This window comes from Tachyglossus aculeatus, chromosome 4 (genome assembly GCF_015852505.1).
Source record: "Tachyglossus aculeatus isolate mTacAcu1 chromosome 4, mTacAcu1.pri, whole genome shotgun sequence".
In the NCBI taxonomy this organism is placed as follows: Eukaryota; Metazoa; Chordata; class Mammalia; order Monotremata; family Tachyglossidae; genus Tachyglossus; species Tachyglossus aculeatus.
Genome location: NC_052069.1, coordinates 18,829,308 through 18,856,778, shown reverse-complemented (window position 1 = coordinate 18,856,778; position 27,471 = coordinate 18,829,308). Strand labels below are relative to the sequence as shown.

Below are 27,471 nucleotides of genomic sequence, written 5' to 3'. Positions count from 1 at the left end.
TGAAGGGAGGAGGAGAGCTAGCTTGGCGGATGTGTGGAGGGAGGGCATTCCAGGTCAGGGGAAAGATGTGAACCGGGGGTTGACGGCGGGGCAGGTGAGAACGAGGCCCAGTGAGGAGGTTAGCAGCAGAGGAGTGGATGGTGTGGGCTGGGTTGTAGAAGGAGAGGAGGGAGGTGAGGTAGGAGGGGGCGAGGTGATGGAGATCCTACTGTGTGCCTAGCACTGTGCTAGGGTAGAAGCAATATAAATAGATCAGACACAGTCCCTATCCCACATAGGCTCACAGTCTAAGTAGGAGGGAGACACAGGATTTAGTCCCCATTTTATAGATGGCACAGAGATTGAGGCACAGAGAAATGAAGTGGCTTGTACACAGTCACACAGCAGGCAAACTGAGAAGTTGGAATTGGAAGCCAAGTCTCCTGACTCCCAGCCTTGTGATCTTTCCTCTAGACTATGTTGCCTCCCTGCACCAATAGGAAAGTTGAAAGAGGAAACAAAAAGGAAAATCCAACATTCCATGAAATTAGGCAAAGAGTAGGTTTGGGTCTATGATATTCAATAACCCTCAAGTGGGAAAGGACTGTCTATGCATGTGTAGACCATATCATTAGAGAAGCAGCATGGCTCAGTGGAAAGAGCATGGGCTTTGAAGTCAGAGGTCGTGGGTTCAAATTCCGGCTCTGCCAATTGTCAGCTATGGCTTTGGGCAAGTCATTTAACTTCTCTGTGCCTCAGTTACCTCATCTGAAAAATGGGGATTAAGACTATGAGCCCCCCGTGGGACAACCAGATCACCTTATAACCTCCCCAGCGCTTAGAACAGTGCTTGCACATAGTAAGCGCTTAGTAAATGCTATCATTATTATATCATTTTTCCTTCTAACAGATCAGGGTGCTTTCCAAAAACATTAGGTTGAAATCAAAGGGGAGGACAGGAGGAATGGTGAATAAGGGGTAGAAGGGAAAGACTGTTGAAATATATATATCATATATATATATCATATATATATTTCTATGGTATTTTTAAAGCACTTACTCTGTGTGTCAGGCACTGTACTAAATGCTGGGATAGATACAAGGTAATTAAGTTGGACACAGTCCATGTTCCACATGGGGCTCACAGTCTTAATCCCCATTTTACAGATGAGGGAACTGAGGCCCAGATAATTGAAGTGACTTGCCCAAGGTCACACAGCGGACAAGTGGCAGAGCTGGGATTAGAACTCAGATCCTTCTGACTCACAGGCCTATGCTCTTTCCCATAGGCCGTGCTGCTTCTCAATGGTGCTCTTCCTTCTGTTCATTTAACTCTTCACATTTTTTATCAAGTGCTGGTTAGACCAGATGTCTCATCTTTGGAAGAACAAAATGAAAATGTCACCCTAAAGTTTTCTGCTCCAACAGTGGTTTCCATACCAATTACTTGTTTATTGAAAGAAATTGAGTTGGCTTTGATTTGTCCCTGATTACAAAAATGCTATTTCATGCTAATATCCTGGCAAGTAAAGTTAGCTGCAATTTCATTTCTTGCAAATTCATTTCTAGACTGTAAATTCATTGTGGCCAGGGAATGTGCCTGTTATACTGTACTCTCTCCAGCACTTAGTACAGTGCTCTGCACACAGTAAGTGCTTAATAAATGCGGTTAACCAACTGACTGATTTGCAAACTAATGATTTCCCTAAGAGCCTATTAGACCAAGTTGTTACATAGTTTTCAGTCTTGCTCAGTTTCTTAAGAAAATCCCGTGCATCCTTTTCCAGGTTTTAGAATTTTTCCTTTCATGTGTAGTCAGAAAGTATCATTTTGGCAGACTAGTATGTTCCAACAGACCCCCAAAGAACTTATTCAGTGGGCCTGATAAATGCTTAATAAAATGGAAAACAATCCACAGCAGTAACACTAATCACACAGGAGACTAAGAATCATAAATGCATCATTGCTAAGCCTTAGTAAATATACTACTTACTCATTACAAAGTTGAGCTAATAACATTATGTGCTCTTGTACTCTCATTTGTTTTTCAATATTTTCAATACGTTCAATTTTTTTTCCAAAAATTAAACTAGGACACACCAAGGTTTAAATTTTTTTTTTAATCCAGTAAAAATTGTCATTCAATCAATGACGGTACTATTAAGTACCTACTGAGTACAGAGCACACTGTATTAAGCACTTGGGCAAGAATGCCAAAAGAAAAATGCACATTCCCTATACTCAAGGAATGCACAGTCGAACAACTCACAACCAAGAGGAAGCTCCAACTGTCTTGCTTCCCTTCACTCTGCTCTCAGGACAGCTCAACTTCATCTTTGGTTGGGTGGAGCATTTCCCTCTTGGTTGAAAGTGAATATTCCAGAATATTCCATATGAATCTGGAGGGAAGGAGGCCTGGCTCTGGCTAGAATTGTGACCTTGCTACCACCAGTTATTTGACTTTGTTCCATTTTCCAGGAACTTTTTTCAACTTGTCTGCTGTGTGACCTTGGGCAGTCCTTTAACTTCCCAGTGCCTCAGTTCCCTCTGAAGAACTCCTTATCTTCCCACAAAGCTTGTTTTCCCCCTGACTTTCCCATGAATGTAGACGGCACCACCATCCTTCCTGTCTCTCAAGCCCATAACCTTGGTGTTATCCTTGACTCCTCTCTCTCATTCAATCACATATTCATCACTAATCCTGTCTGTCCCACCTTCTCAACATCACTAAAATCCACCCTTTCCTATCCATCCAAACTGCTACCAAGTGAAAACACTCATTCATCCCACCCCACCTGAATTATTGCATCAGCATTCCCGGCTGACAAGTGGGAAGCCAGAAGCAGCATGGCTCAGTGGAAAGAGCCCGGGCTGCGGAGTCAGAGGTCATGGGTTCAAATTCCAGCTCTGCCAATTGTCAGCTGTGTGACTTTGGGCAAGTCACTTTGCGCTGCCTCAGTTACCTCATCTGTAAAATGGGGATTAAGACTGTGAGCCCCCGGTGGGACAACCTGATCACCTTGTAACCTCCCCAGTGCTTAGAACAGTGCTTTGCACATAGTAAACACTTAATAAAATCCTATCATTTTTATTATATATAATTATATATAATTATTATTATGTAGAAATCCTTCTACAGCCCAGCCCGCACCCTCCGCTCCTCCACCGCTAATCTCCTCATCGTACCTCGTTCTCGCCTGTCCCGCCATTGACCCCCGGCCCACATCATCCCCCGGGCCTGGAATGCCCTCCCTCCCCACATCCGCCAAGCTAGCTCTCTTCCTCCCTTCAAGGCCCTACTGAGAGCTCACCTCCTCCAGGAGGCCTTCCCAGACTGAGCCCCTTCCTTCCTCTCCCCCTCATCCCCCTCTCCATCCCCCCATCTTACCTCCTTCCCTTCCCCACAGCACCTGTATATATGTATATATGTTTGTATATATTTATTACTTCTTATTTACTTGTACATATCTATTCTATTTATTTTATTTTGTTAGTATGTTTAGTTTTGTTCTCTGTCTCCCCCTTTTAGACTGTGAGCCCACTGTTGGGTAGGGACTGTCTCTATATGTTGCCAATTTGTACTTCCCAAGTGCTTAGTACAGTGCTCTGCACACAGTAAGCACTCAATAAATACAATTGATGATGATGATGATTATTATTATTATTATCATCAGCCTCCTTGCTGACCTCCCAGCCTCCTACCTCTCCCCACTCCAGTCCCTACTTCACTCTGCTGCCTGCATCCTTTTTCTACACAAATGTTCAGTCAATGTCACCCTGCTCCTTGAAAAACTCCAGTGATTGTCCATCCACCTCTGCATCAAACAAAAAGTCCTCACCATGGCTTTAAAGCACTCAGTCACCTTACCCCCCTCCTATCTCACCTCACTAATCTCCTACTAAAAGCCAGCCTGCACACTTAGCTCCTGTAATGCTAACCTTCTCACTGTGCCTTGATGCCAACCCTCCTTCACAACCTCCCTCTGGCCTGGAACACCCTCCATCCTCACATCAGACAGACAATTACACTCTCCCCATTCAAGTCCTTATTGAAGTCATAACTCCTCCAGGAGGTCTTCCCTAAGCCCCCCTTTCCGCTACTCCCACTCCCTTCTGCATCACCCTGATTTGCTTCCTTTGTTCTTCCCCCCACCCAGTCCCACAGCACTTATGTACGTATCTGTAATTTATTTATATTAACATCTGACTCCCCTCCTCTAGACTTCTAAACTAATTGTGGGCAGGGACTGTGTCTGTTTATTGTTGTATTGTACTCTCCCAGGTGCTAGGATAGTGCTCTGCATACAGTAAGCACTCAATAATACGATTGAGTGAATCTGTAAAATTGGAAGTAAGAATATGAGCACCAGGTGGGACAGGGATTGTACCCACCCTGATGAGCCTGTATCTACCCCAGTGCTTACTACAGTGTGTGGCACATAGAATTTTCCAAGTGACACATAAAAAAAAACAAAAGAAAACTTTTCAGATTTTTTTTCTAGTTGAAATTCACCCGAACTGTGTATTTTGTTATGAAGAGCTCAAATTGTCATTTTTAAAAAACCAGTGAGATTCATATTAATGTATAATTTATCCACCGTTCAATTTAATCATTAACACTAATAAAATGTCATTTCATGGGAATAAGTAGTAAAGATTTAAGGTCAAGTGAAATTCTGGATCACAGTTCTACTTGCCTTCAATAGTTTGCTGCCAGAAGCAGAGACTGGAAAAACTGTTGATTGTTCAGTCAGTAAATTTTCATTGTTTCTATTATCACTTTTTAATATTTCTGCTGACGATTTTTTTTCCATATTTTCCAGTAACTGTGGACATTGTAATCTGATAATGGGAATGTAAAAATGTTGCCTTTCAAATATAAATTAAAAATTGGAAAAATGATTTAATTTGCTGTCATTCCCTTCTAATTCTTCTCTGAACAACATTCAGAGGTAGTACAGGGAAATTAAAATAACTCTGTTTCAATTCTTTGGTTGAGTTCCTTTCAAGACTACCATTAACAGTTTAGCATTGATAGCTTTTGTTTTCCATACAAAGTGCACCTTAAGGCAGTTAATACCCTACAACATTCTTAAAATCTCTTGTTTAAAAACAAATACTCTGTTTATTGCAGCAATGTGAGATCTGAAGCATGTTTGTGTTCTTTTTTAGCTCCATGGAACAGTGGTAAAGGAATTGGAATTTTGAGGTAAGTTGGGGGCTTTTAGTGTTTCCGAGGAGAATCTGGGATTTCAAATGAAGAATTTTCAGATTCTAGAATGTAAAAAAAAATGTTAGGCATGGTCTTCGAATCTGATTGTAAACTTAAAACTAACAACATTTCAAAGACACGATTTTCATCAATATTCACATTGTCTTAAATTGCTGTATTGCTACCCTTGATCATGGGAAAAAAAAATAAAACTTTTTGGAATTTCTTCTGTGTTCTTCATTTCAGCTTCAACATGCTCATACAGAAAATGAGATGGAATTGACCTAGCTGTATTTGGGTGTGTCAGCACTTTCCAAATTAAGAAACCCATCTTAGTGGCTTGCTGAGCTCAATCCTGATTCAAGAAAAGTGTTGAATGTTTTCCTAGGAGCTACTATACGGTAGAACTTACTTTGCTGACACTCTTCAAGGACAATATTTACCTTTAACAGAAAAGTTATTTTTTACTTTTTTATGCTGGGTTTCTAGATTGAAAACCATTATGTATTTGTTTAGTTTAAAATAGTTTTCTTCAAGAAACTGCCCAAACAAAACTCAGATGTTGATCATACTATTGTATGAAAAATATATTAAACATATAGTTGTTTACATAAAAAAGCATTTTGTATACAATTTTGTACATATACATGGTTTCAACAATCTCGAGTGTTAAAAGTTTTAGTATTATTTGCATTCCTTCAAAGGTGAGAGTAGCGTGATTAGTGTTGGTGTGTGCTTTTGTGAAATGAGTTTTGATTGAAATTGGGTATTTAAACTCCAAAGTAGCTCATTTTTGTCCATGTCACTTAGGGGTTTATTCTGCATCTGAATGATCATATGTCATCATATGGAAAATAAGATTCAGAGGAAAAATAAAACATTTCTTCAAGATAAATTTGAGAAAGGAAGGAACTAAAAGAGATATTTGGGACATTTATAGTAGAACCTGTGCATCTTTGTGTTATTTTTGTTAAAGGGAATTTAATTTAATTGTAGTTTTCTGGATTATAGGACAGTAGGAAAACTATGGAAGAGATCCAAATAGTTAATATGGAGTTACAATTAAGGAATTTATTTTAAAACTTTGTGGACTCTTGTATTTTTTTTCCAGCTTCTGTTTCCAAGAAGAATATGTTTAAAATGGGCAAGTAAAGCAACATGGCGAATGAACTGTTAGGTACCGAATGTCAGTGCTCAGACCCATCTCTCTGGGTCCAAAGAATTAGGCTATAGGTAGCACATGTGTAATGATACTCATAATGTTGGATTCTAAAATGTTTTATTTTTCACTTGGAAAAGATGTTCCCAATTTATTTCAATAAAAAATTTGTCAAATGTGGTTCACAATTGGTGCTTCACCTCCTTTCAGCGTGTTGAAGGGCTGTGTGGTATTTTGGATGTGAAAATTCATTCAGTCAGTCATATTTATTGAGCACTTACTGTGTGCGGAGTACTGTACTAAGTGCTTGGAAAGTACTATTCAGCAATAAAGAGAGACAATCCCTGCCCACAACGGGCTTAATCTAATCAGATTCTAAGTATGAATAATATTAGCCAATGGATCTTTCTCCTTTGATCCATCCATTCAATCATGTTTATTGAGCACTTACTGTACTGTATTGAGCGCAGCACTAAGTACTTGGGAGAGTACAACAAAAAGCAGTCACATCCCCTGTCCACAATGAGCTTGCAGTCTAGAGGAGTTAGTCCTTTATTTGTCCATCTCCTTGCTATCTTAAGAATTTTTTTAAAACACTGGGATTCTCGTGGATTTTGTCTGTCATGACTTTTACTCTGAACAGACCTGCATGGCTAGTGAGGAGAATGAAGTTGTTGCTTCCACTGTATCAATCAGTTGTATGTATTGAGCACATACTGTAGGCAGAGCACTGTTCAAAGTACTTGGGAGAGTATGATATAACAGATTTGGTAGACAAATTCCCTGCCCACAGTAAGTTTACAATCAATCAATCAATCAATCGTATTTATTGAGTGCTTACTGTGTGCAGAGCACTGTACTAAGCACTTGGGAAGTACAAGTTGGCAACATATAGAGACAGTCCCTACCCAACAGTGGGCTCACAGTCTAAAAGGGGGAGACAGAGAACAGAACCAAGCATACTAACAAAATAAAATAAATAGAATAGATATGTACAAGTAAAATAAATAAATAAATAGAGTAATAAATATGTACAAACATATATACATATATACATATATACATATATACAGATATACATATATACAGTCTACAGGGGGAGCATTGTATTCTTGTCATTTCAAGTTTGTTTTCTGCTTTATGTTTTATTCATTCAGTCTTATCTATTGAGTGCTTACCATTTGTAGAGCACTGTACTAAGCACTTGGGAGGGTACAATATAGCAATAAACAGACACTTTCCCTGCCCACAGTGAGCTTGCATTCTAGAGGAGGAGACAGACATGAATAGAAATTAATATATTACAGATACGTACATAAGTGCTTTGGGGCTGGGAGAAGGGATGAATGAAGGCAGAAAGTCAGGTTGATTCAGAAGAGAGAGTGAGATGGGGAAAGGAGAGATGTGCCTTCCTCACGTGTCCAACATCAGCCCCACCATGCTTTGCTCTTTGTTTCAACCTGTTGCTAGATTTTGAGCACTTTGAAGGCCACGGATCCTGTCGATTTTTAATTTGCCTAATTTTTCCCCAGTGCTTAATATGTGTTTGATGTATAGTGTGTTCTTAATACTGCTGCTTCTACTAGCAAATTTCTGGAAAAATATTTCAAAAAGAAGAGTAGCGTGAGAAGGCGCACAGCCTAGTGGATAGAGCATGGGCCTGCGAGTCCGAAGGACCTGGGTTCTAATTCTGGACCCATCATTTATCTGCAATGTGACCTTGGGCAAATCACCTTCTCTGTGCCTCAGTTCCCTCATCTGTAAAATGGGGTTTTACTGTGAGTCGCATTGGGGACATGGACTGTGTCCAACCTGATTATCTTGTACCTATCCTGGTGCTTAGTAAAGTGCTGGGCACATAGTAAATGCTTAACAAATGCCATTGTTTTAAAAAGTCAACTCAAATGGCTTTTAGGAAATGACAAATTTAAAGTTAACTGTTTTCCGTGTTGGACACACACAAGAACATTGGAATACTTTTACCCATCCATTCATTCTTTCATTCATTCAATTGTATTTATTGAGCACTTACTGTGTGCAGACCACTGTACTAAGCACTTGGAAAGTACAAATTGGCAACATATAGAGACAGTCCCTCCCCAACAGTGGGCTCACAGTCTAGAAGGGGAAGACAGAGAACAAAAAAAACATATTAACAAAATAGAATAAATATGTACAAATAAAATAAATGGAGTAATAAATATGTACAAACATATATACATATATACAGGTGCTGTGGGGAGGGGAAGGAGGTAAGACGCGGGGGGAGAAGGGGGAGAGGAAGGAGGGGGCTCAGTCTGGGAAGGACCCTAGGGATCTATAACTGAATCTTCTCCCGAAACTTAGTAGTTTTCATTCCTGGCCCTGTGCAAAAATCCTTACTGTCAACCCATCCTTTCTTCAACTTCTTTCATACATCCCTTAATTCAAACATGCAAACCATCACTGACTCACTGGCCTAAGATCCAAAAGAAAGACTGTAGGCATAAAGAATGTGACTATATCTGCAAGGCTATTCCATATCTAAGAGAAGAAGAGGACGGATATAGTATTTAATTCTTTTTCTTTGAATCCTCTTTTGAGACTATGGGCCTGCTACCATTTTTCCTGTGTATTCACTCATTTCTCTTCCATTCATTCATTCACTCAATCATATTTACTGAGTGCTTAGTGTGTGCGAGCACTTTACTAAGCGCTTGGAAAGTACAAGTTGGCAACATATAGAGACGGTCCCTACCCAACAGCGGGCTCACAGTCTAGAAGGGGGAGACAGACAACAAAACAAAACATATTAACAAAATAAAATAAATGGAATAAATAAGTACAAGTAAATAAATAGAGTAATAAATATGTACAAACATATATACACGGATGGCACAGGAAGGCAAGCCTACGCGGGGGTGTCAGGAAGCAAAGGCCCAACTCTGTACCTAAGAAGCAGCATGGCATAGTGGATAGAGTACGGGCTTTGGGGTCAGAGGGTATGGGTTCAAATCCAGGCTCTGCCACTTGTCAGCTGTGTGACCTTGGGCAAGTCACTCAACTTCTCTGGGCCTCAGTTACCTCATCTGCAAAATGGGGATTAAGACTGTGAGCCCCACGTGGGACAACCTGATCACCTTGTATCCCCCCTAGCGCTTAAAACAGTGCTTTGCACATAGTAAGAGCTTAATAAATGCTATCATCATTATTAGTAGTAGTAGTAGTACGGGCTTGAGAGTCAGAGGGTAATAGATTCTAATCCCACCTCCACCACATGTCTGCTGTGTGACCCTGGGCAAGTCACTTCACTTCTCAGTTATCTGCAAAATGGGGATTGAGGCTGTGAACCCCATGGGGGACAGCCACCTAGAGCGGCAGAAGAGGGGTTTTTAAAAATCATCAAAGCCTAGAAAATAGTAAACCTTCTGTGTGCAGAGTACTGTCATAGCTTCAGAGAGTACAATAAAAGTCTTAGACATGACCTCTGCTCTCAAGGAGCCTGCAGTCTAGTGGGGGAACTAGACACTAAAATAAATTACAGATTGAGGAAGTTAGAGAGAATAAAGATACATAATAAATGTTATGGAGAATGTGAACACCCAAGTGCTTGGGTATAGAGAATTGCTGAAGTAACAAAGGTGTGCCTTCAGAAGGCCTTTGAAGATGGAGAGAAGCAGTGTCTGATGAGAAAATTTTCCCCAGTGAAGTAGGGATTTTCCTATTTCATATGGAAGGTAGCATATTTAATGACAAGCATCTGCAAGCATACCCAAGAAATGAGTCATTTAATTTAATTTATTAATACTTCCTTATTAATAAGATTGCCTGAGACCTCTTATGGGATTTGGGTATTCTTGGCCAATTCTAAATAAAAATTCAAACTTGTGGGGAATAGAAAATACAGGCTTAAAATATACTGTGTGTAAGTGGCCCAGAAAAGTTTGTTTAGCTACTCACCTTAATTCCTAGGCTCTGAAAATTGTCACTGAGAACTCAAATTTGGCTATTGGACACTTTGAGCTTTATAATGTGGGCCTTTTGGAGTTTTTTCAAAGAAAATATAGCTCGCCATAAAGAGAAAGACCTCTTTGTGTGCTAGACCTTAAAATTGTGAACAGATGTGCATTTTGGTTCTTTTGCTCTCGGGACTGAGTTGCTCAGGTCAAGGTTTTCATCTCTACCTCACCATGAAGTTGGCACTGGGCTTCTTTTTGGTAGCTAGCTATTGCCTGGGGATTCTAGGGCAGGTTCTAAAACAAAGCAAAGGAAGCAGCGGGGAAGATATTCACTTTCAAACTAAAGGCAAAGACGCCTGCACCGCAACCGTCAGCGGCCAGCTGGAAATCAAACTCAGGATCGAATGCAAGAGCCCCGGCAAGCCTTACTGGTGTGAATTCAGCGGCAAGCCAACCCTCTGCCGTCCTTTCACGAACAATCCCAAACTTTATTGGAATCAGGTCACCCAGGAACTGAAGAAACTTCCCCACGCCTGTCAGTCTGTCGCTGTGCTGAAGCCCTCAGTGTGTCAGAAGGCACCACCTGATGCTCAGCTGAGACAAATAGCTTCGAGTCTGAAGGGGGCCCTGAGATCTTCCATCCTGCCGAAATCTGCTAAGGAAACACAATCAGGGAAAGGCATCATCAAAAAGACAGGAAAACCCAAGACCACCAGCCCGCCCGTTGTCAAACCGACCCTGCCAGGGCCAGAGGCAGGGAATGACACGGAGTCCGTGAAGATTGCAAAGGAATATTGTTGGGAGGCCCTACAAAGCTTTTGCTCCTACATTATCAGCCTCTTCAGGGGATGAAGAGAGATTTTCCCCAGGTAAAACTCAGGCTATGACAATGTAGATGCATGCTGTGCATCTCAAAGTGTTGTCTTGGGTTAGGGTGGTTAGGGTTAGATCATCCCCCAGTTCTTTATAGCAGAGGGGATCATTTTTTTCTAAAGTTTTGAGGCTTTTTGCTAAGAATGTGAGGTAGTTGGACAGTAAGGGAGCCAGTCCAAGTTCCCAATGTGTGATTCGGGTAAGACAGAGTTTTAGATTGAAAAGGGTTTTTCTGTGCTGCAGCTGTTGGCAGTTTTTATCATTCCAGTGAAAGGTAACATTACTTGTACATATCTATTCTATTTATTTTATTTTTTTAGTATGTTTGGTTTTGTTCTCTGTCTCCCCCTTTTAGACTGTGAGCCCACTGTTGGGTAGGGACTGTCTCTATATGTTGCCAACTTGTACTTCCCAAGCACTTAGTACAGTGCTCTGCACACAGTAAGCGCTCAATAAATACGATTGGTTGATTGATTCATGTCATTAGCTCAAAACTCTGCTACTGTAGGAGACCCATTTATTTTAGTGGAAAAACCAAGTTTTAATCATTGCCATACTATTTTAGCAAAAATAGACTCTGAAATTTTACAGCTGCAGGAAAAAAAAAGTAATTAAAGGGTGTTTAGTGCACTGAAGGCAGGTATTGATGCTTACCTCTACTAATGGCACTGAAATTATTCAACATTGGAAAATGAATTCATTATGGTTCTATTAATGAGAAGATGTCCTAGCAAGCAATTCACCTTTCTAGTAACAAAGTCTACTTTTCACCTCTTTCCCGGATCTGGAGTCCTTCCCAATAACTTCCAGGAAAGAAATGGCGCCAGTATGAGTTTCAAAGACAGAAAGCTTTGGTTGGTTTTGTAATGTCAAATGGGTTTGGTAATTACATTTTGGTAGGTCTAGAAGAGGATCAAAACAATAATTGAATTTGGGAAACTGAGGAAGGAATATAATTCCATTAATTTTTTGTTTGTTTTTCAGAGCCAGATTCTTAAAACCAAAGAAAAATTCCTGCCACGGTTATCTTCCAATATCACTTCCTGATGGTTGGAGTTGCTTTCTGAAGGACACCTTCTGGATCCATTTTTTTTTAGTGTATTTGTATTTTGGACTTCTGAAATTACACGTCTTTATGATCTTTTGGTTTAGAAACCAACAGCATGTGAATCTGAAATCCTCAGTCACGTGGACAAGAACAGGCAAATCTTTCTAGAGCTTTAAAAAATGTAACCCTAGGCATTTTGTTGTAAATCCTTTAGATGCTTAACCTTCCTAAAGAGTCCTGTATTATGCTAAGTTGTATCACATACAATATTAAGCCTTGAATTTGGGTAGAGCAAGATCTAAATGCTGTACATAAATGCTCAATAAAAGAATCTTATCAGAGGTATACTCTTGAGAAGGCGTTTTTCATTTTGTTTTTAATAACTACATTAAGAGGAATTTGTGGGTAGTTGTTAATTGCCTTTTTTTGTTTCAGTTTTCCAGGATGATCGGAGTAGTGCATTTGAGAAATAAGAAGTCAGTAGGATGTCAGAATAGACTGTGAGCCCACTGTTGGGTAGGGACTGTCTCTATATGTTGCCAACTTGTACTTCCCAAGCACTTAGCACAGTGCTCTGCACACAGTAAGCGCTCAATAAATACGATTGATTGATTGATTGGTAGCAATAATAGTATGTGTTAAATATGTACTATGTACAGAGCACTGTACCAAGGACTTGGAAAGAGTTCACAGGTGGGAGTTAGACACGATCTCTGTCCCTTGAAGTGCTCACAGATCAAAAGGAGAAGATATATAGATGGATACACATGAGGAGAGACAAAACAAATCACTAAGGCAACACTAAGACAAAAATAAAGCTCAGTGAGTGGGGCACTGTGGCTAGAGGAGCAGAATTTCTGGCTCCTTGTGGCTCAGAGTCCACAGTCACACCAAGGCCACAGTGAGCGCTCCAGGAGCGGCTGCCCAGTCTTCTTGAGGTTTAGCGACTGTGGCATCAGGCTGTGGCTGCATCTCTCCATCTGTGGGGTAGTGGGAGGCGGGTTGGGATTGGAGTCTCCCGGGTGACATTGCGAAGAGGTGGGGCAGAATCTCAGGAGGGTGGGGGATAGCATGGAAATCCAGTAGAAGAGGATGCCAAGGTCCCTGAGACCTGTAATAGGGGGTGGCAAGTACCCAAAGCATTCACTCAGCGATCGGCTGGAGAGGTCCAGGTGTGATCAGAGGTGCCTTAAATTCATGTGGACTGCCTGAAGAATAAACCATAACCTAAAATTAAACATGATTCATGTTGAAGCAAAACCAGATTTTTAATCTTAGCTTATGCTAAAATAACAAGTAGTGATTCACTATGAATTAATGCAATATCCTTTGCCTTTCATGTCCTAGTGGAGAGAGACAGGCCTGGGAGTTAGAAGGACCTGGTTTCTAGTCCCAGATCTGCCACTTGTCTGCTGTGTCACCTTGAGCAATCACTTTACTTTTCTGTGCCTCAGTTAACTCATCTGCAAAATGGGGATTGAGACTGTGAGCCCCAAGTGGTACAGGGAGTGTGTCCAACTCGATTTGAATGTGTCCACCCCAGCGCTTAGTACATTACCTGGCACATAGTAAGTGCTTAAGCACCGTTATTATTATTACTTGAAACATCTCCAGTTTCAGAGCACATCACAGCTTCTTATTAGTTCAGATTCTAGATTTATTTTATGCTAGAGCAACTAATGGTTTTCAAGATTAAACTTTTAACTGCTTGTTCACTACAGAAAATAAAGCTAATATAGTATTGTCAGAGGAAACATGACCACAACAAGAATTCGGAGGTGAATGTGAGCCCGCTGTTGGGTAGAGGCCATCTCTATATGTTGCCGACTTGTACTTCCCAAGCGCTTAGTACAGTGCTCTGCACACAGTAAGCGCTCAATAAATATGAATGTATGAATGAATGAATAAATGTAGAGTTTTGGAGGAAAATCATGGTCCAGTGGAAAGAGCACAGACCTGAGAATCAGAGGACCTGAGCTCTAATCCTGACTCTGCCTTTTTTTGTTTTATGGTATTTGTTAAGTGCTTATTATGTGCCAGACACTGTGCTAAGTGCTGGGTTGGATTCAAGCTAATCAGGTTGGATCCAGTCCATGTCCCATATGGGGTTCCCAGTCTTAATTCCCATTTTACAGTTGATTTAACTGAAGCATAGAGAAGTTGAATGATGGAGCCTGGAATAAACCTTTGATTGCTGTATGATCATGGCAAGTCACTTAACTTCTCTGTGGATTAGATACATATTTTCCCTCCTCCTTAGACTGAGAGCCCCATGTGGTCCAGAAACTGTGACCCACAAATATCTATCTCCCTCTCTAGATGGTACGCTTGCTGTGGGGAGGGAATGTGTCCATTGGTTGTTATATTGTACTCTCCCAAGCATTTATTATGGTGCTTTGTACACAGTAAGCCCTCAATAAATATGACTGACAGACTGACTACCTAATTATTTTGTGTCTACCCCTACATTGTGTACAGTGCTTGGACATGGAGTAAGCCCTTAACAAACACCGTAATTATTATAGGACAACATTCTTCAGAATTCAAGCAAGTGTTCTCAGTCTCTTTTGCAGGCTCCTCCTCCCCCTCCCATTCTCTCACTGTGGGGGTTCCACAAGGTTCAGTGCTTGGTCCCCTTCTGTTCTCGATCTACACGCACTCCCTTGGTGACCCCATTCGCTCCCACGGCTTCAACTATCATCTCTACGCTGATGACACCCAGATCTGCATCTCTGCCCCTGCTCTCTCCCCCTCTATCCAGGCTCGCATCTCCTCCCGCCTTCAGGATATCTCCATTTGGATGTCTGCCCGCCACCTAAAGCTCAACATGTCGAAGACTGAACTCCTTGTCTTCCCTCCCAAACCTTGCCCTCTCCCTGACTTTCCCACCTCTGTTGACGGCACTACCATTCTTCCCGTCTCACAAGCCCGCAACCTTGGTGTCATCCTCGACTCCGCTCTCTCATTCACCCCTCACATCCGAGCCGTGACCAAAACCTGCCGGTCTCAGCTCCACAACATTGCCAAGATCCGCACTTTCCTCTCCATCCATACCGCTACGCTGCTCATTCAAGCTCTCATCCTATCCTGTCTGGACGACTGCATCAGCCTTCTCTCTGATCTCCCATCCTCGTGTCTCTCTTCACTTCAATCCATACTTCATGCTGCTGCCCGGATTATCTTTGTCCAGAAACGCTCTGGGCATATTACTCCCCTCCTCAAAAATCTCCAGTGGCTACCAATCAATCTGCGCATCAGGCAGAAACTCCTCACCCTGGGCTTCAAGGCTGTCCATCACCTCGCCCCCTCCTACCTCACCTCACTTCTCTCCTTCTACAGCCCAGTTTGCACCCTCCGCTCCTCCACCGCTGATCTCCTCACCGTACCTCGCTCTCGCCTGTCCCGCCATCGACCCCCGGCCCCCGTCCTCCCCCGGGCCTGGAATGCCCTCCCTCTGCCCATCCGCCAAGCTAGCTCTCTTCCTCCCTTCAAGGCCCTGCTGAGAGCTCACCTTCTCCAGGAGGCCTTCCCAGACTGAGCCCCTTCCTTCGTCTCCCCCTCGTCCCCCTCTCCATTCCCCCATCTTATCTCCCTCCCTTCCCACAGCACCTGTATATATGTATATATGTTTGTACACATTTTTTTACTCTATTTATTTAATTTATTTGTACATATCTATTCTATTTATTTTATTTTGTTAGTATGTTTGGTTTTGTTCTCTGTCTCCCCCTTTTAGACTGTGAGCCCACTGTTGGGTAGGGACTGTCTCTATATGTTGCCAATTTGTACTTCCCAAGCGCTTAGTACAGTGCTCTGCACATAGTAAGCGCTCAATAAATACGATTGATGATGATGATGTTCAGGTGCCCAAATCAATCTTTGTCAAATAACATCAACTCTTCAATTCACTGTCCAGTGAAATTCATGGCCACTGACTTTCATTTGAGGCCTCTAAATTGTTTCCTACTTCCAGGCCCAGCGAGGCCATAGGAGTATGACTTCAGAATGTGTGGTTTGAATTGTTTAGAATCAAGGTGTGTAAATCACTGAGTTCAGGACTCACAGTTCCAGCTATTTGCAGAATGCTTGCATAGCAGCATAAGGGCCAGAGGAGTCAGTCCCTCTTGGGAGTAACCTGGCTATCTCACTGAAGCTGGAAGTGTTACCTTCTCAATATTGGAAGTAGGAAGTAGGCTTGAGAGTCAGAGGACCTGGGTTCGAAATCCCAGTTCTGTCAATTGCTTGCTGAATGACCTCAGGCAAGTCACTTAACCTCTCTGTGCCTCAGTTATTTCATCTGTAAAATGGGGATTAAATCCTTCCAATATAGACTGTGAGCCCCATGTGTGGCAGGGATTGTGTTCAACTTGATAAACCCCTATCTCTCCCAGTGCTTAGAACAGTGCTTGACATATAGTAAGTGCTTCACAAATACCATTAACAAAAAAAAGAGGAGCCCGCTCCCTTAGAGGAACCAGAAGTAGACTGGAGCTATGGCTAATCCCCCAGCCAGCCTTAAAAATAATAATGAGGATGACTTTTTATGGCATTTATTAAGCACTTACTATGTACAAAGCACTGTTCTAAGCACTGGGGAGGTTACAAGGTAATCAGGTTGTCCCACAGGGGGCCTCACAGTCTTCATCCCCATTTTAGAGATGGGGTAACTGAGGCACAGAGAAGTTAAGTGACTTGCCCAAAGTCACACAGCTGACAATTGGTGGAGCCAGGATTTGAACCCATGACTTCTGACTCCAAAGCCCATGCTCTTTTCCACTGAGCCACGCTGCTTCTCTAAGCACTTACTATGTGCCAAGCACTTTTCTAAGCCCTAGGAGGGATACAAGGTAACCAGGTTGTCCACATGGGGCTCACAGTCCTAATCCCCATTCTACAGATGAGGTAACTGAGACCCAGAGAAATGAAATGACTTGCCCAAAGTCACAGAGCAGACAAGTGGCAGAGCCAGGATTAGAGCCCATGACTTCTGACGCCCAAGCCCAAGCTCTTTCCACTGAGCCATGCTGCTTCTCTAACTCTCACGTTCTTTCATGCATTCGTTCATAGTGCAGAGCGCTATACTAAGTGCTTGGGAAAGTAAAATACAGCAATAAACAGTGACAATCCCTGCTCACAACTAACTCACCATCTGGGGGTCAGGGGAGACAGCAAGACAAATAAATAAAATGACACAGTTGCTTAAGTTCTTTGGGTCTGGGAGGTGGAGGGAAGAGCAAATGGAGCAAGTAGGGGTGATGCAGAAGGGAGTGGGAGTTGAGGAAAAGTGGGGCTTAGTCTGGGAAGGCCTCTTGGAGGAGATGTGCCTTCAATAAGGCTTTGAAGGGGGAAAGTAATTATCTGTTGGATTTGAAGAGTAAAGGCATTTCAGGCCTTCCTTCAGGCCTTCAGAGAAGCAGCGTGGCTCAGTTGAAAGAGCCCGGGCTTGGGAGTCAGAGGTCATGGGTTCTAATCCTGGCTCCACCACTTGTCAGCTGCGTGACTTTGGGCAAGTCACTTCACTTCTCTGTGCCTCAGGTACCTCATCTGTAAAATGGGTATTAAGTCTGTAAGCCCCATGTGGGACAACCTGGTTACCTTGTACCACCACCACCCCCAGCGCTTGTGCTTGGCACATAGTAAGCGCTTAACAAATGCCATCATTATTATTATTATTATAATTCAGGCCAGTGGCAGGACATAGGCCAGAGGCGACAGGTGAGATAGAGGCACAGTGAGAAGGTCCAATAGAAGGAGATGGACTGCATCAGGCAGAAACTCCTCACCCTGGGCTTCAAGGCTCTCCATCACCTCGCCCCCTCCTACCTCACCTCCCTTCTCTCCTTCTACTGCCCAGCCCACACCCTCCGCTCCTCCACCGCTAATCTCCTCACTGTACCTCGTTCTCGCCTGTCCCGCCATCGACCCCCGGCCCACGTCATCCCCCGGGCCTGGAATGCCCTCCCTCTGCCCATCCGCCAAGCTAACTCTCTTCCTCCCTTCAAGGCCCTGCTGAGAGCTCACCTCCTCCAGGAGGCCTTCCCAGACTGAGCCCCTTCCTTCCTCTCCATCCCCCCATCTTACCTCCTTCCCTTCCCCTGTATATATGTATATATGGTTGTACATATTTATTACTCTATTTATTTACTTATTTATTTATTTATTTTACTTGCACATTTCTGTCCTATTTATTTTATTTTGTTGGTATGTTTGGTTCTGTTCTCTGTCTCCCCCTTTTAGACTGTGAGCCCACTGTTGGGTAGGGACTGTCTCTATGTGTTGCCAATTTGTACTTCCCAAGCGCTTAGTACAGTGCTCTGCACATAGTAAGCGCTCAATAAATATGATTGATTGATTGATTGATTGACTGTACTACTCAGTTTTCAGAGCCAGTTCCTTTTTTCTGCAGAGCTAATTTTTCTCTCTAGCTGAACTCTGTCTACATTCCTATGGAGACAAATGTTCCGGAGACAGCCTTGGAGATGAATTCCGATGGGAGGTACTTAATCATGATAGAGGTGTTGGTGATGTGAATTACTAACCAAACATGCATGTGTATTGGGCCATGGATCCCTGGGTAGAAGGAAGATGGAGCAGGAAGCTTGCAGGAGAGCAGCAAACAGCTTGGAGCTGTCAATTCTCAATGGTCGCCCTTCATGTTATTCTGAAAGGAAATACAGTATGGCTGTTGGCCACACATTCCAAAAGGTAAAATGTCATGTTTTATAAATTGGGATCCTGAATTCCCCCTTTTTGCTCATTAAGGTCATGCTACCTGCAAAATAAACTTTGATCTGTTTTCTTTAGCTTGGCATGAAGTTATCAGAACTGCGTGTGAAGAGTTAAATGCGACTACAGTCTAGCATTGTGGCAGCAGGAGCTGCTTCGGGAATGGAGCCAGGAACTCAGTCGGCAAGTGAAATTTTGGATTGCGGAGAGTCACAGATAGCCCTACAACCCACACTCCTATGGGCTCTTAGAACTTCAAAGGTGGAGCTCCTGTTTGGAGACAAAAGGTGACAGAGACTCTGATTTCTCTGGCCTGGAAAAGTACCAGGATGGGACTGTGTCTTCTGACAGATGCCAAAGATAATAACGATAAAAATAATAATTATGGTTCTTGTTCATTCATATTTATTGAGCACTTACTATGTGCAAAGCACTGTTCTAAGCGCTGGGGGGATACAAGGTGATCAGGTCGTCCCACGTGGGGCTTACAGTCTTAATCCCCATTTTACAGATGAGGTCACTGAGGCTCAGAGAAGTGAAGTGACTTGCCCAAGGTCACACAGCAGACATGTGGCAGAGCCAGGATTCGAACCCATGACCTCTGACTCCAAAGTCTGGGCTCTTCCCACTGAGCCACGCCGCTTCTCTTCAGAACTTACTATGTGCCAAGCCCTGTTCTAACTGCTGGGGTAGATGCAACTTACCCCAGGGGGGCTCCCACGTTTAATTCTCATTTTACAGATGAGGTAACCAAGGCACGGAGAAGTGAGGTGACTTGTCCAAGGTCACATGGCAGACATGTGGCTTAGCCGGGATTAGAACTCTGGTTCTTCTGACTCAGGCCCAAGATCTATCCAGTAAACCATACTGCTTCTTGATAGTCACTGCAGATTAGGAAGTTTTCTGGAGAACTACAGCAGAGTGAATATCCTTTGACGATGGGTCAGACCCCTACTCATGTTGACTGGAAACAAGGTGCTGCGAAAGAAACTAGAGGAGATAGATAACTGAGAATGAAAAATGTATTTCATTGCTATTAGGAATTTCTCTATTGACTCTCTTATAGTAATGAAGATATAACTGTTCTCCCTCCTCCTTGGACTGTAAGCTCATTCTGAGAAGGGAATGTGTCTGTTTATTGTTCTCTCCCAATCAGTACCATGCTCTGCACACAGTAAGTTGCTCAATAAATACGACTGACTGACAGACTGACTTAGACCATGAGCCTCACGTGAGACAGGGACTGTGGGGAACTTGATTAATTTACATCTGCCCCAGTGTTCAGAACAGTGCTTGAATAGTATGCAATTTTTTATGCTATTTGCATAGCACTTACTATGTGCCAGGCACTGTTTTAAGTGCTGGGATAGATGAAAGCTAATCAGGTTGGACACAGCCTATGTCCCACACAGGGCTCACAGTCTTAATCTCCATTTTACAGATGAAGTAATTGAGGCACAGAGAAATTAAGTGACTTCCTCAAGGTCACAAAGCAGATAAGTGGCAGAGCCAGGATTAGAACCCAGGTTCTTTTGACATCCATGCCAGTGTTCCATCCAAATAGAGAAGCAGCGTGGCTCAATGGAAAGAGCCCGGGCTTGGGAGTCGAAGGTCATGGGTTCTAATCCCGGCCCTGCCGCTTGTCAACTGTGTGACTTTGGGTAAGTCACTTAACTTCTCTCTGCCTCAGTTACCTCATCTGTAAAATGGGGATGAAGACTGTGAGCCCCACGTGGGACAACCTGATCACCTTGTATATCCACCCCAGCACTTAGAACAGTGCTTCACACGTAGTAAGCACTTAACAAATGCCAATAGGCTGTGCTCCTTCTTCACTTAACAAATGACACACAAAAAAGCTACTTGCTGGATGTAAGCCAGTCCCCTAGACTAAGCCCACTGTGGGCAGGGATTGTCTCTCTATTGCTGTATTGTACTTTACAATGACTCAGTATAGTGCTCTGCACACAATAAGCACTCAATAAATACGATTGAATGAGTGAATAAATAAAATATTGGGAATTTTGGAAGTTGGTATGTGCTTTATGTTCTTAGGCTATCTTTCAGTTTCATTCTTATGCCCAACTGGTCTTTCAGTAGGGCTTAAATCAGAGAGGATTTCAGATCCAATTGGAGAAACTGAAGTAAACCCCTTAGCTTTAGAATAAAAATGATGATAAGCATTGCAGTATGTGTTAAAATGGCACTAAGGGTTATTACTGTGCTCAGTACTGGGTAGACACAATTCAATCAGATCAGACACAGTCTGTCTCACATGAGTTTACAGATTAAGGAGGAGGGAAAACAGATATTTAAACAGAGGCACAGAGAAGTCGTAACTTGCCCAAGGTCAAACAACAGGCAAGAACTGTTTTCTTTAGCAAAACTGTCTACATTTCTGCTCTTTAAAAAGCCTTCTATAGATCCACCTCTTGCATGAGTCCTTCCTAGACTAACCACAAATTAACTCTCAAATTCCTGATCTGTCATCCTAGATTAGTAATCAGTCAGTGACATTTAGTGCATGCTTATTGTGTGTGGAGTGCTTTGGAAAGTACAATCAACAGTATAATTAGTTGGTAAACATAATCCCTGACCACGAGGAGTTTACACTCTTTGGGGAGACAGACATTAAAATAAAATTCAGATAGGGGACATATCAGTAAGCATTTTAGGGGTAATAATAATAATGATGGCATTTATTAAGTGCTTACTACGTGCAAAGCACTATTCTAAGCACTGGGGAGGTTGCAAGGTGACCAGGTTGTCCCTCATGGGGCTCACAGTCTTAATCCCCATTTTACAGATGAGGTAACTGGGGCACAGAGAAGTTAAGTGACTTGCCCAAAGTCACACAGCTGACAATTGGCAGAGCCGCGATTTGAACCCATGACCTCTGACTCCAAAGCCTGTGCCCTTCCCACTGAGCCTTGCTGCTTCTCACAGCCAAAATCCTAGGTCATGCAGAGTCGAGATCAAGTGGGGGAAATGAGTGCTTAGTCAGGGAAAACCTCTTGCAGATGTAATTTTAAGAGGGTTTTGATGTTGGAAAGCATGGTAGACTGTTGGATAAGGCCAGGGGGAAGACATTGGCAAGGGGTCAGAGGCAGTAGGAGTTAGAAAGAGTAGTTTGCCTTTGGAAGAGTGAAGTGTGCAGATTGGGCTGTAATAGATTATCAGGTAAGGTAGGAGGGAGAGAGCCAATCAAGCACCTTAAAGTCACATCGGTTCGATTTGGAGGTGGGTGGTAAACTACTGGAGGTCCTTAAGGGGTGAGGAGATATGAAATGAACTTTTTTTTAGAAAAATGATCTGCACAGCACGGTGAAGTAAGGACTGGAAAGGGGAAAGACAAAAGGCAGGGAGGAAGTTAATGGAGTTGTCAAGGGAGGATACATCATCAATCGTATTTATTGAGCGCTTACTATGTGCAGAGCAGAATCACTGTAGTAGGAGTTCAGATGGTGAGGAAAGGGCAGTGGATATAGAGAACTTGTTCAAGGAGTTCGGTGAGGAATGGTTGGAGGGATATGGGGTGATAACTGGAGGGTGCCTTGGAATTGAGGGAGGGCTTTTTTTTGGAATTAGGGAATATTTGGGCATGTTTGAAAGCAGTGGAGGAGGAGCCATTGGAAAATGAGCAGTTGAAGACTGTGGTCAAGGAGGGAAGTAGGTGGGGTGGTAATTGTTTTGATATGGTTGAAAGGGATTGGGTTTGAGGCATAGGTGGAGGGGTTAGAAATTGAGAGGAGGCAAGAGTGCCCCTCTTGAGATACTGCTGGGAAGGATGGGAAAGTTGATGAGGGGGTAGGTGGAGAAGGGGACTGGAACAGGGGAGATTTTAGGGAGTCACTCCATCTACCTTAAAAATATCACAGGGCTCAAAAAATTTGGTTTATTCTTCTGTTCTGTCACATTGATCTTGTTGCTGAACTTATTTTTGTTTAAAAATTGTGTTACCTCTTAGACTGTAATTCCAATCTTAAGGGATCTCACAATAACAATAATAATAATAATATTTTCTAAGTGCATACTATGTTCCAAACACTGTACTGAGCTCTGGTTTAAATACAAGATAATTAGGTCAGAAATAGTCCTTGCACTAAGTGGGGCTCACAGTCTATCGTTTCCTTTGTAGTTTGTAATTTCTGCCCAGTCTCCTGTAGAGTGTTCTGTAATATTGTTGTGGTGCTGAATTAACAAGCATATTGAGGACCTTCAATTGTAGTTATAAGAATAAACTGAGGCTGGCAACACTAAAATGTGGGAAGAAGAGAAGGGGGATGAAAATCGAAAGTGGCTCTAGAGTGAGTAATCTCATAATCATATCTCTCATCTATGTCCTCCCACGAGAAGCAGCATGGCTCAGTGGAAAAGAACCCAGGCTTTGGAGTCAGTGGTCATGGGTTCAAATCCCTACTCTGCCAACTGTCAGCTGTGTGACTTTGGGCAAGTCACTTCACTTCTCTGTGCCTCAGTTCCCTCATCTGTAAAATGGGGATTGACTGTGAGCCCACCGTGGGACAACCTGATCACCTTGTATCCCCCCAGTGCTTAGAACAGTGCTTTGCACATAGTAAGTGCTTAATAAATGCCATTATTATTATTATTATTATTATTATTTTAATGTCGCGTTGTCCAAACTATAAGGTCCATCAATCAATGTATTTATTAAGTATTTATTGAGAGTCTGCTTCGGTGTGATTCAGAAGGAGTTCATAGGAAGCAGGCAGTGATGGGGAACTTCAGGAACAGCAAAAAGATCTATCACTCAACCAACGGCATTTGTTGAGTGCCTACTGTGGGCAGAGAGCACTGAACTAAGTGCTTGGGAGAGAACAATGCGAGAGGGGTATTTTTAGTTTGTTTTTTAAATGGTATTTATTTAGTACTAGGAACTGTTCTGAACTCTGGAATAGCTATAAAATAATCTGATTGGACACAGTCCATGTCCCACAAGGGGCTCATAGTCTTAATCCCCGTTTTAGAAGATGAGCTAACTGAAACACAGAGAAGTTAAGTAATTTGCCCAAGATCACACAGCAGACAAGTGGTGGAGCTGGGATTAGAACCCAGGTCCTCAGACTCCCGGGCCCATGCTCTTTCCACTAGGCCATGCTGCTTCTCAGCACTGGTAACCATGTTCCCTGCCCACTGGGAGTTTACAGTCTAGAGGGGAAGACAGGAATTAAAATAAATTATAGACATGTATACATAAGTGCTAGGAGGCTGAGGGTGGGGTGAATATCAAGTGCTTAAAGGGTATTGATCCAATTGTATAGGTGACACAAGAAAGCAGAAGAATTAGGGGAAATGAAGGCTTATTTGGGGAAGAGATGTAATTTTAGTAGGATTGAGATGGGGAGAGTGGTGGACTGTCTTATATGAAGCGGGGCAGAATTCCAGGCCTGAGGGAGGACAGTGGTAACAGATCAGTAATGAGATACATGAGATCAAAATACCATGAATAGGTTGGCATTGAGGAGCAAAGCCTGTGGGCTGGGCTGTAGTTGAAAGTCAGTGAGATAAGGTAGGAAGGGATGAGCTGCTTGAGTGCTTTAAAAATGATGGTAAAGAGTGTCTTTTTTTGCGGAGCGGAATGGGCAACCACTGGAGGTTCTTGAGGACTGGGGGGACATGAAGCGAACGTATCTTTAGAAAAATGATCTGGGCAGCCGAGTGAGCTAAGGAGAGACAGGAGGCAGGGAGATCAGCGAGGAAGCTGATGAAATAGTCAGTGCGGGTTAGGATAAGTGCTTGGATCTGTGGATTGGCAGTATGTACGGAGAGAAAAAGGTCGATTTTTATGATGTAGAGGAGGTAAAACTGACTGGATTTGATAACAGATGGAATGTGTGGGTTGAATGAAAGAGATCCGTTAAAGATAATACCGAGGTGGCAGTCTAGAGGGACCAGGGAAGATCTTGTCTTAAGCTGTCGAGTTATCATTATTATTATTATTACTGTTAATAATAATAATAATCGTATTTATTGAGCACTTACTGTGTGCAAATCACTGTACTATGCACTTGGGAGAGTTCAATATAACTTCAAACACATTCCCTGCCCACAACAAGCTCACAGTCTAGAGTTGTCTCCTATCCATAGCGACTCATTCATTCATTCAATCGTATTTATTGAGCGCTTACTGTGTGCAGAGCACTGTACTAAGCGCTTGGGAAGTACACGTTGGCAACATATAGAGACGGTCCCTACCCAACAACGGGCTCATGGTCTAGAAGGGGGAGACAAACAAAACAAAACGTGGACAGGTGTCAAGTCATCAGAATTAATAGAAGTAAAGCTAGATGCACATCGTTAACAAAATATATAGAATAGTAAATACGTACAAGTAAAATAAATAGAGTAATAAATCTGTACAAAAACATATACAGGTGCTGTGGGGAGGGGAAGGAGGTAGGATGGGGGGATGGGGAGGGGGAGAGGAAAGAGGGGGATCAATCTGGGAAGTTAAGTGGACTCCATGGACACATCTCCCCCTGAATGCCCGAGCTCCATCTGCAAACATTCTGGTAGTGTATCCGTAGAGTTTTCTTGGCAAAAATACAGAAGTGGTTTACCACTGCCTTCTGTTCAGTAAACTTTAGTCTCCACTCTCTACTCTCTCCCATGCCACTGTTGCCCAGCACAGGTGAATTTTAACTTGTAGCAGATTGTCTTCCACTCACTAGCAACTGCCCAACCTAGGAATGGAGTGGCTATGCCTCTGATTGACTCTTCTTCCCATAGCTAAGATTAATAGAGTACTGGAAACTCTCCAGGTACATTCCTGAGAGGGGTCCAGGGAGGGTAACTGCATTATCTCCAGTGACGGGAAAGGCAACGGAAGGTTAGGATTTTTTGGAAGATGAGTTCTTGGACATGTTAACTTTTGGGTGTCAGTGGAACATCCAAGTAGAGATGTTCTAAATCCCAGAGGAAATAATAATGATGGTATCTGTTAAGCACTTACTATGATCAAAGCACTGTTCTAAGTGCTGGGGGGGATACAAGGTGATCAGGTTGTGCCATGAGGGGCTCACTGTCTTAATCCCCATTTTACAAATGAGGTAACTGAGGCACGGAGAGGTTAAGTGACTTGCCCAAAGTCATACAGCTGACAAGTGGTGGAGCCGGGATTAGCACCCATGACCTCTGACTCCCAAGCCCGTGTTCTTTCCACTGAGCCACGCTGCTTCTAGGAAATGAAGAGGAAATGCAAGACTGCAGGGGAGAGATCAGGACTGGAAAGGAATATTTGGGAATCATCCACATATTGATAATAATTGAAGTTGTGGGACTGAATGAGGTCACTTCCCCCATATTCATTCATTCATTCAATCATATTTATTGAGCGTTTACTGTGTGCAGAGCACTGTTCTAAGTGCTGGGGAGGTTACAAGGTGATCAGGTTGTCCCACAGGGGCTCAAAGTCTTAATCCCCATTTTACAGATGAGGTAACTGAGGCACAGAGAAGTTAAGTGACTTGCCCAAAGTCACACAGCTGACAACTGGCGGAGCCAGAATTTGAACCCATGACCTCTGACTCCAAAGCCCGGGCTCTTTCCATTGAGCCACGCTGCTTCTCCACAGACACTCCCACCCAACAGCTGTAGTCTAGGAACAATTCAGGTAGGCGACAAGAGTGTAGACAACTGTGGGACTGGAAGGAAATAATTCCTTTCCCTTTTCTCCTCTCCCATTGATAAGCCCTTAGTTCTGATGGCAGGAATGCCTTCTGGAATTTCTCCAGAGAAATGGCTCACTATTTTCTAATTGTCCTTGGAACTTTTCATGTCATTTTGTTGTTACCACTGATAAAGCCAAAAAGAAGCCCATATTGTTCCAACCAGCCTATTATTCTGTCTCTGACAATGTCACCAAAGGATGTTTGGGAGAAGGTTGCTCTCCTTTACATCAATTTTCATGATTAAGGAGATGCCTTCAAACATCCCTAATGTTCCCCTTGAATAACTTTTCATGGATTTATCATCTACAGATTTATCTACAGCTTTCTTGAACCCATTGACATTCTGCCTGCACAGCTTTCGGTGTAATGAATTCCATTTATTTACTAACTCCTATGAAGAGATGTGTCTCCTTTGGTGTCTTCTAGCTTCCACCTTCAAGCCTCATTGTGTGCCCTCTTGTCCTGAGGATGGGATTGATGAGCAACAATTCTGGGTTTACTGTTTCCACACTTTCCACATATTTTTGTCTGTGGAAAGCTGATTTCACTCCTTCATTTCACTTATCGAGCAGCATGGCCTAGTGGAGAGAGCACAAGCTTGGGAGTCAGAAGGTCACGGATTCTAATCCTGGCTCTGCCACTTGTCTGCTGTTTGGCCTTGGGCAAATCACTTAACTTCTCTGGGCCTCAGTTACCTCATCTGTAAAATGGGGATTGAGACTGTGAACCCCTTTGGGGCAGAGATTTTGTCCAACCCGATTATCTGTATCCACCTCAGTGTTTAGTAAAGTGCTTGGTACATAGTAAGAGCTTAACAAATACCACAATTGTCATTATCATTGCAT

At 42.8% G+C, this 27,471-nt stretch overlaps 2 protein-coding genes across 7 annotated transcripts in view; both read left to right on the top strand.

Annotated features, from left to right (window-relative positions):
* The window catches only part of PROM1 (prominin 1), a 176,820-nt gene extending 170,997 nt beyond the window's left edge, over positions 1-5,823 (top strand). For all 6 annotated transcript variants that reach the window (XM_038745167.1, XM_038745163.1, XM_038745161.1 and 3 more), the window contains 2 exons: positions 5,152-5,188; positions 5,438-5,823. In XM_038745167.1, the coding sequence (XP_038601095.1) occupies positions 5,152-5,170 (19 nt within the window). In that variant the 3' untranslated portion in view covers positions 5,171-5,188; positions 5,438-5,823. The remainder of the gene's footprint in view (positions 1-5,151; positions 5,189-5,437) is intronic.
* A 4,627-nt stretch (positions 5,824-10,450) lies between these two features.
* FGFBP2 (fibroblast growth factor binding protein 2) lies at positions 10,451-12,554 on the top strand. The gene is made up of 2 exons (XM_038745947.1): positions 10,451-11,157; positions 12,146-12,554. Exon 1 carries the CDS (start codon positions 10,451-10,453, stop codon positions 11,138-11,140), a length of 690 nt encoding a protein of 229 aa, XP_038601875.1. The 3' UTR covers positions 11,141-11,157; positions 12,146-12,554.
* The last annotated feature ends 14,917 nt before the right edge of the window (positions 12,555-27,471 follow it).

What these genes read in the sequence shown, in the direction of transcription:
- FGFBP2 (XM_038745947.1), top strand. Translation starts at nt 10,451, where the DNA reads ATGTGCATTTTGGTTCTTTTGCTCTCGGGACTGAGTTGCTCAGGTCAA.